The 13,690-nt window shown below is 33.9% G+C and overlaps 1 protein-coding gene across 1 annotated transcript in view; it reads left to right on the top strand.

Moving 5' to 3' along the window:
- USH2A (usherin) overlaps positions 1–13,690 on the top strand; it is a 1,130,853-nt gene that overhangs the window by 773,667 nt on the left and 343,496 nt on the right. Inside the window, exons 38-39 of the mRNA XM_074222669.1 lie at positions 3,969–4,119; positions 5,058–5,200. Coding sequence (XP_074078770.1) covers positions 3,969–4,119; positions 5,058–5,200 — 294 coding nt within the window. The remainder of the gene's footprint in view (positions 1–3,968; positions 4,120–5,057; positions 5,201–13,690) is intronic.

The raw sequence follows: 13,690 nt of genomic DNA, 5'->3' as shown, positions 1-13,690 counted from the left end.
GAGATCTCAAAACAAAAATGCCTAAGAATATTATAGTCAAATTCCAAAGCTCCCAGATCAAGAAGAAAATATTACAAGCAGCCAGAAGGAAACAGTTCAAGTATCATGGAGCTACAGTCAGGATACTACAAGATTTAGCAGCTTCTACAATAAAGGAATATTGGGCTTGGAGCATGATGTTCCAGAAGACAAAAGAGCTTGAGTTACAACCAAGAATCAACTTCTCAGCAAAATTGAGCATACTTGTTCAGAGGGGAAAAAATGGAAATTCAATGAAATAGGGAACTTTCAAACTTTTCTGATGAAAAGACCAAAACTGAACAGAAAATTTGATCTTCATGTATCAGACACAGTGAAGATTAAAAAAGGTAAACAGCGGGTGCAGCTAGGTGGTGCACTGGATAAAGCACTGGCCCTGGAGTCAGGAGTACCTAAGGTCAAATCTGGTTTCAGACACTTAATAATTACCTAGCTGTGTGACCTTGGGCAAGCCACTTAACCCCATTGCCTTGCAAAAACCTAAAAAAAAGGTAAATAGGAAATGGAAATCATAAAAACTTAATGATGTTGAAGTGTATATTCCTACATGTGAAGGTGATACTGATTAGTCATTAGAATTTTCTCATTATCAGGGCAGTTAGAAGGAGTATATTTAGTCAGAGGGCACCTATGGGAGTTGAATATGAAGGAATTATATTGAAAAAATTAAAGTAAGGGACAAAAGAAGAATGTACTGGTAGAAAGGAAAAGGGGGAGGTAAAATGGGGTTAATTATCTCACATAAAGTGGTGAAACAAAGTTTGTATAGTAGAGTAGAAGGAGGAGGAGAGTGAGGGAACCAAGCTCTCATCAGAACTGAAAAGGGAAATAAAAAAAAACACTCAATTGGGTCTAGAAACCTATCTTACCCTACAGAAAAGTAGACTGGGAAGGGGATAAGAGAAGGGCGAGGGGTGATGGAAGGGATGACAGAGTGTACTTTTGAGGAGGGAAAGGGTGAAAGGAGAGAGAGAGAGAGAGAGAGAGAGAGAGAGAGAGAGAGAGAGAGAGAATAGAATAACTGGGGATGGGGAAATAGTATGGAGCAGAATATGATTAGAAATCGTAAGCGTGAACATAGAAAATTTTTGAAACATGTTTCTCCAATAAACACCTCATTTCTCAAACAGAATACTAAGTCAAATTTTTAAAAATAAGATCCATTCCCAATTCATAAATGATCAAAAGATATGAATCAATTTTAGGTAAGACTATCAATGCTATCTGTAGCTATATTTAAAAAATATTCTAAATCACTTTAGATTGGAGAAATGCAATTTCGAATAATTCTGAAGTACTAACTTTTACATATTAGATTGCCTAATAGGACAGAAAAGGAAAATGACAAATGGAGGGAATGTAGGGAAAATGATACACAAATGCTTTGTTGGTGGGATTGTAAACTGTTTCTAACATTCTGTAGAGTAATTTGGAACTATGCCCAAAAGACTATAAAACTGTGCCTCCCCTTTTGACCACTAATGCCACTACTAGGCCTGCAGTCCAAAAGAGATAAAAAACAAAAAGGAAATGTACAAGGATATTTATAGCAGCTCTTTTCTGGTATCAAGGAATTGGAAATTTAGGGGATGCCCATCAGTTGAAGACTGGCTAGACAAATTGCAACATGTAATTACTATTGAAACTTTTCTGTTATAAAAATTGATGAGGCGGATGCTCTCAGAAAAAAACTGAAAAGACTTACATGTACTGTGTACAAATTAACAGCAGTATCATAGGATGATCAGCTGTGAGTTATTTAGCTTTTCTCAGTGCTTGACCCAAGATTGAAGGACTTATGATAAAGAATATTATCCATCCTCAGAGAAAGAGTTGATGGTATCTGAATACCCATTGAAGCATATTTTTGTACTTTATTTTTCTTGAGATTTTTTTGGTGGGGGAAGTTGTTTCCTTTCATTATCTATTATGGAAATGTTTTGCATGACTATATCAAATTTTAACCTATATAAAATTGCTTGCATTCTCAATACAGGGGTGGGAAGGAGGAGAAAATCTGGAACTCAAGACTTTTAAAAATGAAAGTTTAAAATTCTTCTTACATGTAATGAGGGGAAAACAAAATACTAAATAAATATTACAAAAAAATAAAGAATTATTTTAGGATAAGAAAGATGGGGAGGAAAAGAATGCCAGGTGTGGATGTAAGGGATTCAGTTTCTAATCTGGGACTGAGCCTCATTTTTCTAATCATAAAATAAACAAGCTGGTCTAAATAACCTACCACATTTCTTCCAGATCTAAAATGTTATATTTCTATATATAATTGATATATTATTATATAATTATTACTACTTTTATGTTTGTGGAGAAAATATTAACAGATACAATAGAAGAAGGTATACTTGTTCTGCTCATTCAAACTAAAGGTATAATTTTACAATTAACTATTAATTATCCCAAATATCTTCTAGCTGCTTGATGAACTATGTTCTCTATTTCTCATTTTTTTTTTCATTCTCTTGTTCCCTACCTTCTATTGAGTATTTTTCAGCCTTGTTACTTGCAGGTACAATCACTTAAATTGGAGAAAATGGGAAGTTCACATGCCTCAAGGATATATACAAAGAGTAGAACAGAGTTTTACTGAAATTAGTGATCCTTAGATTATATATTGTTTTTCTCCCACTTTTTATTCTTTCCCCCCACAGGAAACCTTAAAAGTGGGTAAGGCATTTTAAAACATACCTGAAAAATCATCTTTAAACTACTATTTGTTATTTAAATGCTTTTCTTTACTTGGAATGATACTTGGGCTTTTCCACAGTGTCACCTAAGCTAATCTAATATAATTTAGAAATTTGACCATGGGAGAAAGATTCTGATTTGACAGTCATGATAATGATCAATTAATTTTAAGTTTTGTAAAATACAATTCAACCATTAGAAAGATCTTGCTTGGGGTGGCTAGGTGGCACAGTGGATAGAGCACCCGCCCTGGAGTCAGGCATACCTGAGTTCAAATCTGGCCTCAGACACTTAATAATTACCTAGCTGTGTGGCCTTGGGCAAGCCACTTAACCCCATTGTCTTGCAAAAACCTAAAAATAAAAAAACTCTTGTCTATTTTCTCTGAAGACTCAGTCATTATTTCCCTCACAGCCAATAAATATTTCAGCTTGGAAAGAACTGGAAAGTATGCAATGTGGTCCTCTCAGCTTATATGAACTTGGTGGTTTACAAGTACACTGAATATAAGGATAGGTTTAACATATGATACTTGGCAGATGAGCTTTCCTGCTAGCCTGAAAAGAATTGGATCTTCTTGCTGCCTAGATAACTGGGAGAGAGAGACTAGGAAAGGTGCAAGACTACTCCAAACACCTGAGGGGAGAAATACATTTTACATGAATTTGTGAGGGAATGATTTAAAAGCTTCATATGCTGGTTTCTAGCTAATCATTTGCATTTATATTCCAAAACTAAATCCACTATTTCAGCAAAATTAAATGGTTATTATGTGTTCTTGTGTAGAAATGTCATCAAAGGGGCATTGATTGAGCCCTTTGGACTAGATAATTGATCTAGATTATCAGATGTTTCATTTCTTGGTATGTTGAACAAAAAGGAAAAAAAAGAAAAAAGGAAATATAATATTTATTCCACTAAATTCCCCACCAATCTTCAATTAAGCAAGCAGAAGTACAGGTGGGAATATGCTGCACATTCACTTGTCTTGATGTTTGGGGGCTTGCTTTAAGGCCTGAAATACTAATGTAATTATGTTGGAATGATGAACATGAAGAAGCATAGTAGTTCAGGACTGAAAATGTTAAATTAAATGGACCATGCTAACATTGCTGTTGATCCTGAGGAACAGTTTTTCCAGTATATGGAGCATTTCGATCCCATCCAGCATATGTTCTCCACAGTTTTCTCTGCTCTAATTCATCCATGTTTTTCGACAGCTCCAGATGGCGTCCTGCCTCCAAGGCTTTCATCTGCCACTCCAACCAGTCTTCAGGTTGTCTGGTCTACACCAGTTCGCAACAATGCTCCAGGCTCCCCCAGTTACCGACTCCAGATGAGACCTACTCACTCCATGGATGGAATTCTAGAGTGGGCATTGAATTTTATCTGTTTCTGTCTAGATATCTCTGATATATAAATATATAAATATATATATATACATATATATATATATGTATATATATATATATATACACACACACACATATATACACATATGTATATGTATATATATGTATGTATAGAATTTAATTCAAATGGCTTACCCAAGGAATGGTCATTATTTTGTTATATTAATTGTTGTATAAGAGGCCAAATTCCATTTCAATAACTATAGGCAGAACTTCAATTTCAGCAAAATTGTTATCTAAAGCTGTTTTCAAAAACAGACAAAAAACAAAATTATGAAATCACCCTCTATTTCTCGCTCTCTCTCTCTTTCTCTCTCTCTCTCTCTCTCTCTCTCTCACACACACACACACACACACACACACACACACACACACAATACTGTTCAGAAGGATACACCATAAGATATCATTGAAATTTGATTTTATTTTAAAAATCGAATTCTAGAAAGTGAAGCACCTGAACAAAGCAAAGACTCTGAACAGGGCAACTATCAAGTTATAAGACTAATTTCACAAGCCACATGTGAAAATATTAATTTAGAGTCCCACTTCTCATAGGCAAATGATTCCCAAGCTTAAGTCATTGTCTAGCTTTGATTTGCATAGTCTCTGAATCCCCAAATTTCCAGATCTCAGAAGACTGTCATATCAGACCATAGAAGAAGAACTTGAAAGAACCACCTAGATCATAGATTCCACTTGAATAATTTAGTAGAGGAGGAAACTAAGTACCAGGGAGTTTCTAGTCAAAAGTTACACAGAGTATCAGAGGTGGGATCTCAACCCAGTTCCTTTGACCACAGAGTAAGTACTGTTTCTCTCCCTTGAAAAATACTAAAATGAGATTGACCTTTTTTATTTTTTTAAGTTTTTTAAAGGTATTTTCTTCCTTTATAGGTTGTTTTCCCATCCATCTGCATCCTTAAGCTATGTAGTAGGAGATCTCCAGCCATATACACAATATGAGCTGAGGTTGATTGCCTCCAATGCATATGGTAGCACATACAGTAACTGGACTTCATTTGTGACCACAGAGGATAGTAAGTATCATGCAGTGCTTTGTCAAATGTCATCACAACCAGGAGTCTTGACTGCCTTCTCTTTCCTCAAAGATATAATAATATTCTTTTATGAGTAGGGAATATAGCACCAAGATAAAAAAGAACTGTCAAGAATTTGAGGATTTTGATCAAGAAACCAGTTATTCACAGTTACTGATAATGTGTGTACATCTGTTTTATGCATTTACCTCTGCATAATTGAGAGGGCAAAAAAGTTGCATCATTTTCCAGTGACATAGCTAGATTTAGTGATATAGTTGGACTTGGAATCAGGAAGACGTGAACTCAAATATGGCCTCAGATACTTCCTAACTGAATTCTTTACTGAGTCAAACTTTCTCACCCTTAGTTTCCTTCTTCTTATAATGAAAATAATAATAAGAACTGCTACCCTAGCACTGTTGTAGAAATTAAATGAACTAATTATATGTAAAGGTATTCACAAATATTAAAATGCTGTGATACATGCTAGTTAATGATAACAAATAGCTAGCACTCATGTGGTATTGTAAAACTTGAACTTCACAAATATCACATTTGATTCTTATGACAACCATGGTAAGTGCTATTGTTATCATCTCCATTTTGCAGATGAGGAAACTTAGACAAACTCATTGTGACTTACTTAAGATCATGCATCCAGGAAGTGTCTTTAATTACATTTGACACAGATTTTCCTGACTATAGCTCCAGCCTAGTGTGCACAGTAGCTTACTATTATTATTGTTGTTATTTTATTTTAAAATTTTTTACAGTTTTAAGTTTGCCAATAATGTTTATTGATCACTGATATATTTCCTACTTCTTTTATTCTGATATAAGAAAGCATCCTGTTTGCAATAGTTGACTTTCTACTGAAAAAAGAAATTCTAATTCAAGGAAAATAGCTATCATAGTGATTTACAATGGTATGTAGTTGGGATGGTCTGATTTACCCAACATGGAGAATTTTCCTTATTATTTCTGGATAGCTTTGCCCATATTCACTGAGAAAATATGATGTGCTTGGATATATTTTCCCTAATAGGATTCAGTATGTATATATAAAGAATGCTCAAGAATTCTCATGTCCCTACTGTAAATTCAATCTTTATGTACAGAATGATCTAGGATTTCATATCTTTAACTTTCTGTTTTGCAAGTCATTTTATCAAATCATTCAGACTCTTGAAACTGAGTTGCAAAACCTTTTTGCTACCACAATCATTCTGAATTCTGGTACCTGGGTAAGATTGAGAGAAGGGAAAGTTGGAATCCCCCAACCTCATTCCCAGGTTGTAGAAGAGAAATGGGAATTCTGACATCTTGAGAGGAAGGATTCAAGATATGGGCCAATGAACCTAAGTTTTATTGACTGCTAGAGAAAGAAGATTGTTTCTCTAAATATTGGTGTCCTGAGGCAAAACCCCATTTACCCCAACCTAATTATACCTCTGCATGCCAGATTATTTGTTCAGCAAACAACAGAATGGGTTCTTACCTTTAAGAAAGATGTATATTGAGCAACAAAATACATATACATACATATGTATATTGAGACCATGAAGCTTCACTCATAGTTATTGATAATGTGCATACATCTCCCCTTTTATACATATGCCTTTAGACAACTGAGAGGACAAAATGTTTACATCATTTTACAATGACATGGCTAGATTTTTGTATTATTTGTATTTTGTATATATTTTTATTTTGCAATTTGTATTGTTTTATATACTAGTATTAAACATGGTATTTATTAAATTTACTAAACTACTAGTATCTATTAAATCTATGAAATGCTAGTAATCATGCATATCTGTAGATAGATAGATTTTATTTTCAATACAAATTACTTAATTTGATCATGTCAGCAATATATAATCAGAATCAGTCACTTTCCCCTTCTTTAAGACTCTACCTGAAAAATTGGTTATATTTATTGCTTAAATCCTATTAATATGCAACCACACTAAATCTGGCCTAATGTTGGTTATTTCAGTGGTGAAAATATATTGGTAGCTTCATAAGTAAATAGAAATGTTTAAGGAATGAATTGTATATTTGGCCTTCTAGAAAATATGTGTGTATGTATAAATATGTGCAATATTTTATGTATATATGTATATATGTATTATTTTTATTAATTTATTTTTGTTGATCAAAGAATCAGGTTCCCTTAGGGCAAAACATTCTTCTTATATGTAAGTTGAGTATTCTGACCAGTATATTAATGTGTGTTAGACCTTGGGGGACCATTTATTGCATTTCACTCACGATTTGCCAAATAGTTCCCTGGAGGACCAATTGAGTTAATGTGCCCTTCAAAAGTACCTAACTTGCTCATAGGGAGTAATTTACGTTTGGGGAGAATTGGTCTGAGTATTAAATATTACTGTCCACAATGATATTTATTTATTTAATCATATAAATCCTTATAGAAGGGGGAAAATACCTCACTGATAGTAATACTTAAAAGGTTTCTTCATACTATGTTAGCCTATAGAATAAGGAAAGCTCTCCCTTTGTCATCTTTAATTTTTATTTAATCCTTGCAGAAGAAATGGCATTTCAGTGATCACAAATGTCCACCTGGGTTCACACTCCTTACATGATGGCGCCAGGGATTAACCTTGTCTCCATTCTCTAAATGAAACCAGATTCCAAATATTGTAGGGAAGCCAGTGAACAATGCAACTTCACTGCATTAACATGCTTCCTGCATCAGCCCTGCTTACCTATTCATCCTAAAGTAAATATTGCCAGTTAACAATGTGGGTAGAGCATCTGTATGCAGAATCACTTCCACTTCTGTGGCCAGATATGCTATATCCTCTAGAAACAGAGGGTGACCTATCCTTCTGTATGGTTTATGACAATTCATCTTTTTTTCTCACTCCACCCCCAGTGGCAATTATGATGAGGTAAGCATAGAACTCCGAATATATCAATTGACCTATCAATATTTCAAGGGCCTGGATTTTGTCCGTATTATCCATATTGTCCATTTTCTCCACATTTATCCATTATCCCTTCACTGATTGCAATCTATCTATGACTATATGATTTGAGAATTGACTGAAGTTCAGTGATTTCAATCTCAGAGAGGCAAAGCTTGAACTCAGATCTTCCTAATGCAAACCAAGAGCCCTTATATCACAATTCCTCTTTGCCAACTCTACCATTCAAGGTTCCATTTTTAACAGACTCAGAGAAATAAAGTATACCTTAAGCTTTCATTCATTGGTAAATACTATTGACATACAGCCACATCCATGAACCTATTATGTATTTAAAAAGAACATCCTACTTGAAACAGATCAGTTATTCTTTTGTGTGTGTACTCTGAAGTTGTCTGAATCAATGTGAAGTGTGGGCCGGAGATGTGCCTTTCCAATTGAAGCTACCAATGTATTTTCACCCCTGAAACACAGTGACAGTGCACTCTATATTTTGGGTGTCAATGGAGATGGATACCATTGCTGAAAGGATTTGCAATTGAGTTGACAAAGACTGAGTGATTGGCACTAGGCACAAGCAGTCTTTCTGTCAGAGCTTCATCTCATTGCTTATAAAACCACCCATCTTGACAGCTCCTTGCCACAACTGCACTTCATATTTGATCCTGACCAGCATTTTTCACACTCTTAAGTGCAATTTCCAATGTAGAATTTCACATATCATCTTACACAGTGAAACAGAGGAGTCACCTCCATGCCCGCATTTGAATTTCACACCATCTTCAAGTACATTTCATTGCATCAGCCACAGATTCAAGAAAAAAAAATCTGCCTGCCAAGATAGGTCATCAGAGTCCATACTTTTAGTTTTATATCTCAAAACAGTGATTTCCAGCAAACCTATGATGAAGTTGAAACAATCAAAGAGGGCTTAGTGTAGGTGGAAAAGTAGTTATAGCTATGGAAACAAATCCTTGAGTATAAAGATAAGTTCTTATGGAAGGAAAAGGATGTGGAGAATTTTAATAGATTTTTCAAATATTTTGTCATTTACATTTGTGTGCCACCAGTACCCAATTCTATGCATTTTTAAAAATCGTGTGTGCTGATTCCAAATAATAATAACGCATATTTCCTATGAATATTTTAAGCCATGTTAAACATGTGTTAATAAAAGATGTTTGTTCCAGCCATCTTGGTCAGTGTAGTGTTAGACTATTTGCAACCAGATAAACACAAACAATACATGAATTTTCTTTATGTGCCGCTGGCAGTCCAAGCACCAGGAATGTATGCAGCTTGCAGAAAATGCATTAAGATTGTGTTAGACTTGGGAGTATGTGATAAATAAAATGAAGTCTCTTATCAAATACTCTAAAATTAAGATAATTTTTAACTGGGTGTAACCATCTCTTCTCATTATCCTATGGGAGCCACACTAACCATGCCTTTTATTCTCTTTGCTCATAAATATTTTTCATATATGTCCTACGTGAAGAAATTGTAATTTTTTGTTCAAATGTGTATTTTTCTTTCAGACTAGGATAATACCTGGGCATACTATTTTGTGTCTCTGCATCTTAATCCCTTAAACTCTTTTAAATGCAGTAGAATATCTGACCCAAAAACTCAAGGACAGATTTCTGATCAATTACAGTTCTACCCCAAAGGAAGACAAGATTTCTCACTTCCCTTTGAAGATCTAATTTCTCTTAAAGTTAAAAGAAACTAGGTTTTGAGGGATTTTTTTTCAAAATTCTCTCCATGTGTAGATTACAATTCACCATTTCAATATCCACATTGGAATATTTGTAACACCAATTTTAAATGGAAAATTTTCATTAAAATAGCTTATTTTGCTCAAAATGATTTTACTAAAGCAACCTATTCAGTGACTACTTTTAAGAATATCATTAATATATCTGATGATTTTCCAAATTTATGTGGTATTTATATGTGGTTTTTAAACTGTTAAAATAGTGAGAATAACAAAATTATAGTGTTTTTATAACTTTTGCATATACAGCATAGGATTAAGTTAGAGTGCTTTTATTTTCTGATAATTGTTAAACTAAATTATTAACGATTCATGAATTATGACTTTTCAATATAGAAGTAGTATTAAAAGTTTTGATACAAAAGTAAAGGTGTATAGATCTGAATTTTTTTTCAGTTATATCTAGCCATCATGGTTGTTAGATCATGCAGTGGCTAAAGGACTAGACATGAAATCAGGAAGACCCAAGTTCAACTTCTACCTCAGCTGCTTACTTAGCTGTGCGACTCAGGTCTTCAACTCGAAAATGGGATGATAGTGAATAGCACCTATCTCCCAGGGTTACTGTGAGGATAAAATGAGAAAATATTTTTTTGCAAGGCAAATGGGGTTAAGTGGCTTGCCCAAGACCACACAGCTATAGGTAATTAAGTGTCTGAGGCTGAATTTGAACTCAGGTACTCCGGACTTCAGGGTCAGTCCTCTATCCACTGTACCACCTAGCTGCCCAAGAAAATATTTTTAAAGAGCTTTGTAAACTTTAAAGAGCTGTATCAGAGCTAGCGATTATGATTATTTCTTGGATTCACATATTATATTGACATTTATCATCATCACTCTAATTTTTCCTCTATAAAATTGAAATGAAATAGTAAGGAATTAAGAGGACATGGGTCTCAAGGCACCCACTTTTCACCTCTGAAAGCTTTCATTAATCTTATGTTTGTAAAACACGTGCTGATCACTTTAACATAGAACTGAACTGCCAGAGCTTCCACCAAATATCAAGACTTGATACCACTCCCAGATTTAGACTCTGAGGGATTTTGTAACCTTAATTGAACATTTTCTCTTTGAGCTTGAAATTCCTCTCTGATTAGAGACAAAGAAAGACTATTGTATGTGACAGAAAGAAACAAAATAGACATACAGTGAGATAGAAAAAAGAAAATTCAAAGAATTAAAAGGTTGTTTTAGGGTTTTCCTTTCCAAATAAATTTTGGGTTTTCTTGCCTAAAAGAATATCAGAGAATTTGCTAGAGTCCCAAACTGAAAGAAGCACAGTTGCTGGTAGTAACTTTTTGTTTTCAGAAAAAATCAGGTGGATTGGAGTTGAAGGAAAGACTTACTAGCCCTCTCCATTCATGTCAGTTAGCTGAACCTTTAATTTAATATTCTTGGACTCAGCAAAGATAGAGCATATTTCACATAATAATAATTCACTTTTATACTTTGAATGTTTACAAATAATCTTCCTCACAAAATCTGTAAAGGCAAGTAATTTAAAGTATCTGTCATATCAGAGTTTGTGAGGAGTAGTTAGGTGGTGCCAAACCTAGGGTCAGAAAGATCTCAGTTCAAATGCGGCTTCAGAAACTTACTAGTTCTGTGACCTTGGGTAAGTCATTTAACCCTGCTTGCCTCAGTTTCCTCCTCTGCAAAGTGAGCTGAAAAAGGAAATGGCAAACTACTGTAGTATCTTCACCAAGAAAACTCCAAAGGGGTGACAAAGATGAACACAACTAAATCATTTGAACAACAACAAATCTCAATATTTGTACTCCCTCCAATAAGATAGAATAAATCTCATTTATGCCCTCATCTTGTTATAGATGTTTTTTGTTCTTGAAGAGTACCAATGAGAAGGGGAGGAGGGTGATGTTTTGATTTTTGCATAAGTTGGATATGGAAAGAGGCAGCTCTAAACCATTCTTTTGCTGTCCAAAAATCATGTGCTGTCTCAAAATAGGAGAGAAAAGTGTATATTAAAGGAAAAAACACAATCAATTCCTTTTCTTTTTCTTCTCTGTGTATGGTTGAGTGGTAGAAATGATGAAGAACAAGGGGAAATGTCTAGGCTGACAGGTAAATATGTCATAAATATGGCAGATACTTGTTATTCCATAAGGATAGTACTAGCCTAGGGAAACTCACTTTGGATGATTCTTTTACAGTGGTTTAACAGATGTATTTGTGTACTTTAAAACATGTAAATTTTCTGATAAGTTAATTTAAATTATCCCACAAGTATGACATTAAAAACATTCTGTTAGTAGTATAATTTAGAGTTTAATATCCCAACCTTCATCCCTATTGTATTTGTTTTCTTGAAGAGGAAAAAAATATGAGAACATCCTAAAATGAGGGTGGAGTATAGTTATATCAATGGGTTTCATTATCTTTAATGAAGAAACATGAACCGCCTCAGTAGTACTATGAGATTTATTCTCCCTCTCTCCATTCTAAAGACCTTTCCCTGCAATTGCTCTAAAGATTATCTCCCTAGCATACTGACAAGTTTAATGCATTAAACAATGAAGTAGGCATCTAGATTGCACAATGAGATTTCCTCTGTAGATTCATGATCAGAAGAGATAAATGAAGAAAGCTGAATTTAAAACACAAGTAAGATATCTGCCTATTACTGCATAGGGTATTTTCCTAGGAAAATAGTTTTTCCCAGTCACCCTGAGAGTACAAATCTTTTTCCTCAATTGTTAAAACGATCTTGGTATGATTACCTTCATGTTATATTCTGAGGATCTTAGAAACTAACAAATGTATTAAAGTTGTATTAGTTATAAAATTAACATGAGCTTATATTCACTTAATTTTACCAGTGATCTCAACAGAAAAAATATGGTGGTTTTTTAGGTATTAAACTCAAAACTATTAATAATCTCTCTATTTTTTCCTCAAATAATATATTTTGTTAAATAAATATCATGGGACTCTGAACCATGCAATATTCTTCTGTGTGAATTTCAACTCAAAAAATTATGGAGAAATCCTATTTTCTGGTCTTTTACTGCCTACTATGCAATTATTTAACAATGAATTTTATAGCTTAGGTCTCCAAATTTGAACAAATGAAAAGTTTTAAGGGCTGCAGCAGCTATTTTGAATTTTCTTTATCAGTTGAAGATGGTCAAATACTAGTGACTGGCAATGAATCAAAGCACGGATTTCAATCAAAGGATGATAGCCTGGAACACCTAGGAAAATTCATTGGCAGCTGTAATCAGAATAACCCCACATTGTCCATTCCCATTTTCTTTATCTAATTCTATTTATTATGTATAAGACATGCTTTCTGTTATAGCTAAACACATTAAATAGATTGCTACTCACTTGCTCACAAACCATAATAGTTCATTTTGTTGTAATCTATTATCTTCTATATAAGAAAATAATTATACTACTTTATTAATTGTTTGAAGATTCCTGTAACCCCATTTTCTGAAAAATGATAATGAGTTTCAAATTCATTGTAGGGGAATTAAATTAGCTATAGGAAGGTAGTATAGACAGTCAACAAGCTTTCATTAAATGATTACTTATATATCAGGCACTATGTGTGTACACAAATATGATAAATACATTTAAATATGTACATATGCAAATTATTTCTATAAATATACATACATATATATATATACACACATGTATATATTTATACCTAAATGTTTATATGATTCTGTTTATAAATCATCCCACTGACGGCTCTCCCATAGAGTATTGCTAATATTCAGT

The sequence above is a fragment of the Macrotis lagotis genome, chromosome 2 (genome assembly GCF_037893015.1).
Source record: "Macrotis lagotis isolate mMagLag1 chromosome 2, bilby.v1.9.chrom.fasta, whole genome shotgun sequence".
In the NCBI taxonomy this organism is placed as follows: domain Eukaryota; kingdom Metazoa; phylum Chordata; class Mammalia; order Peramelemorphia; family Peramelidae; genus Macrotis; species Macrotis lagotis.
The sequence above is the reverse complement of the archived record's forward strand: the minus strand, read 5'-3'. Positions and strand labels throughout refer to the sequence as shown.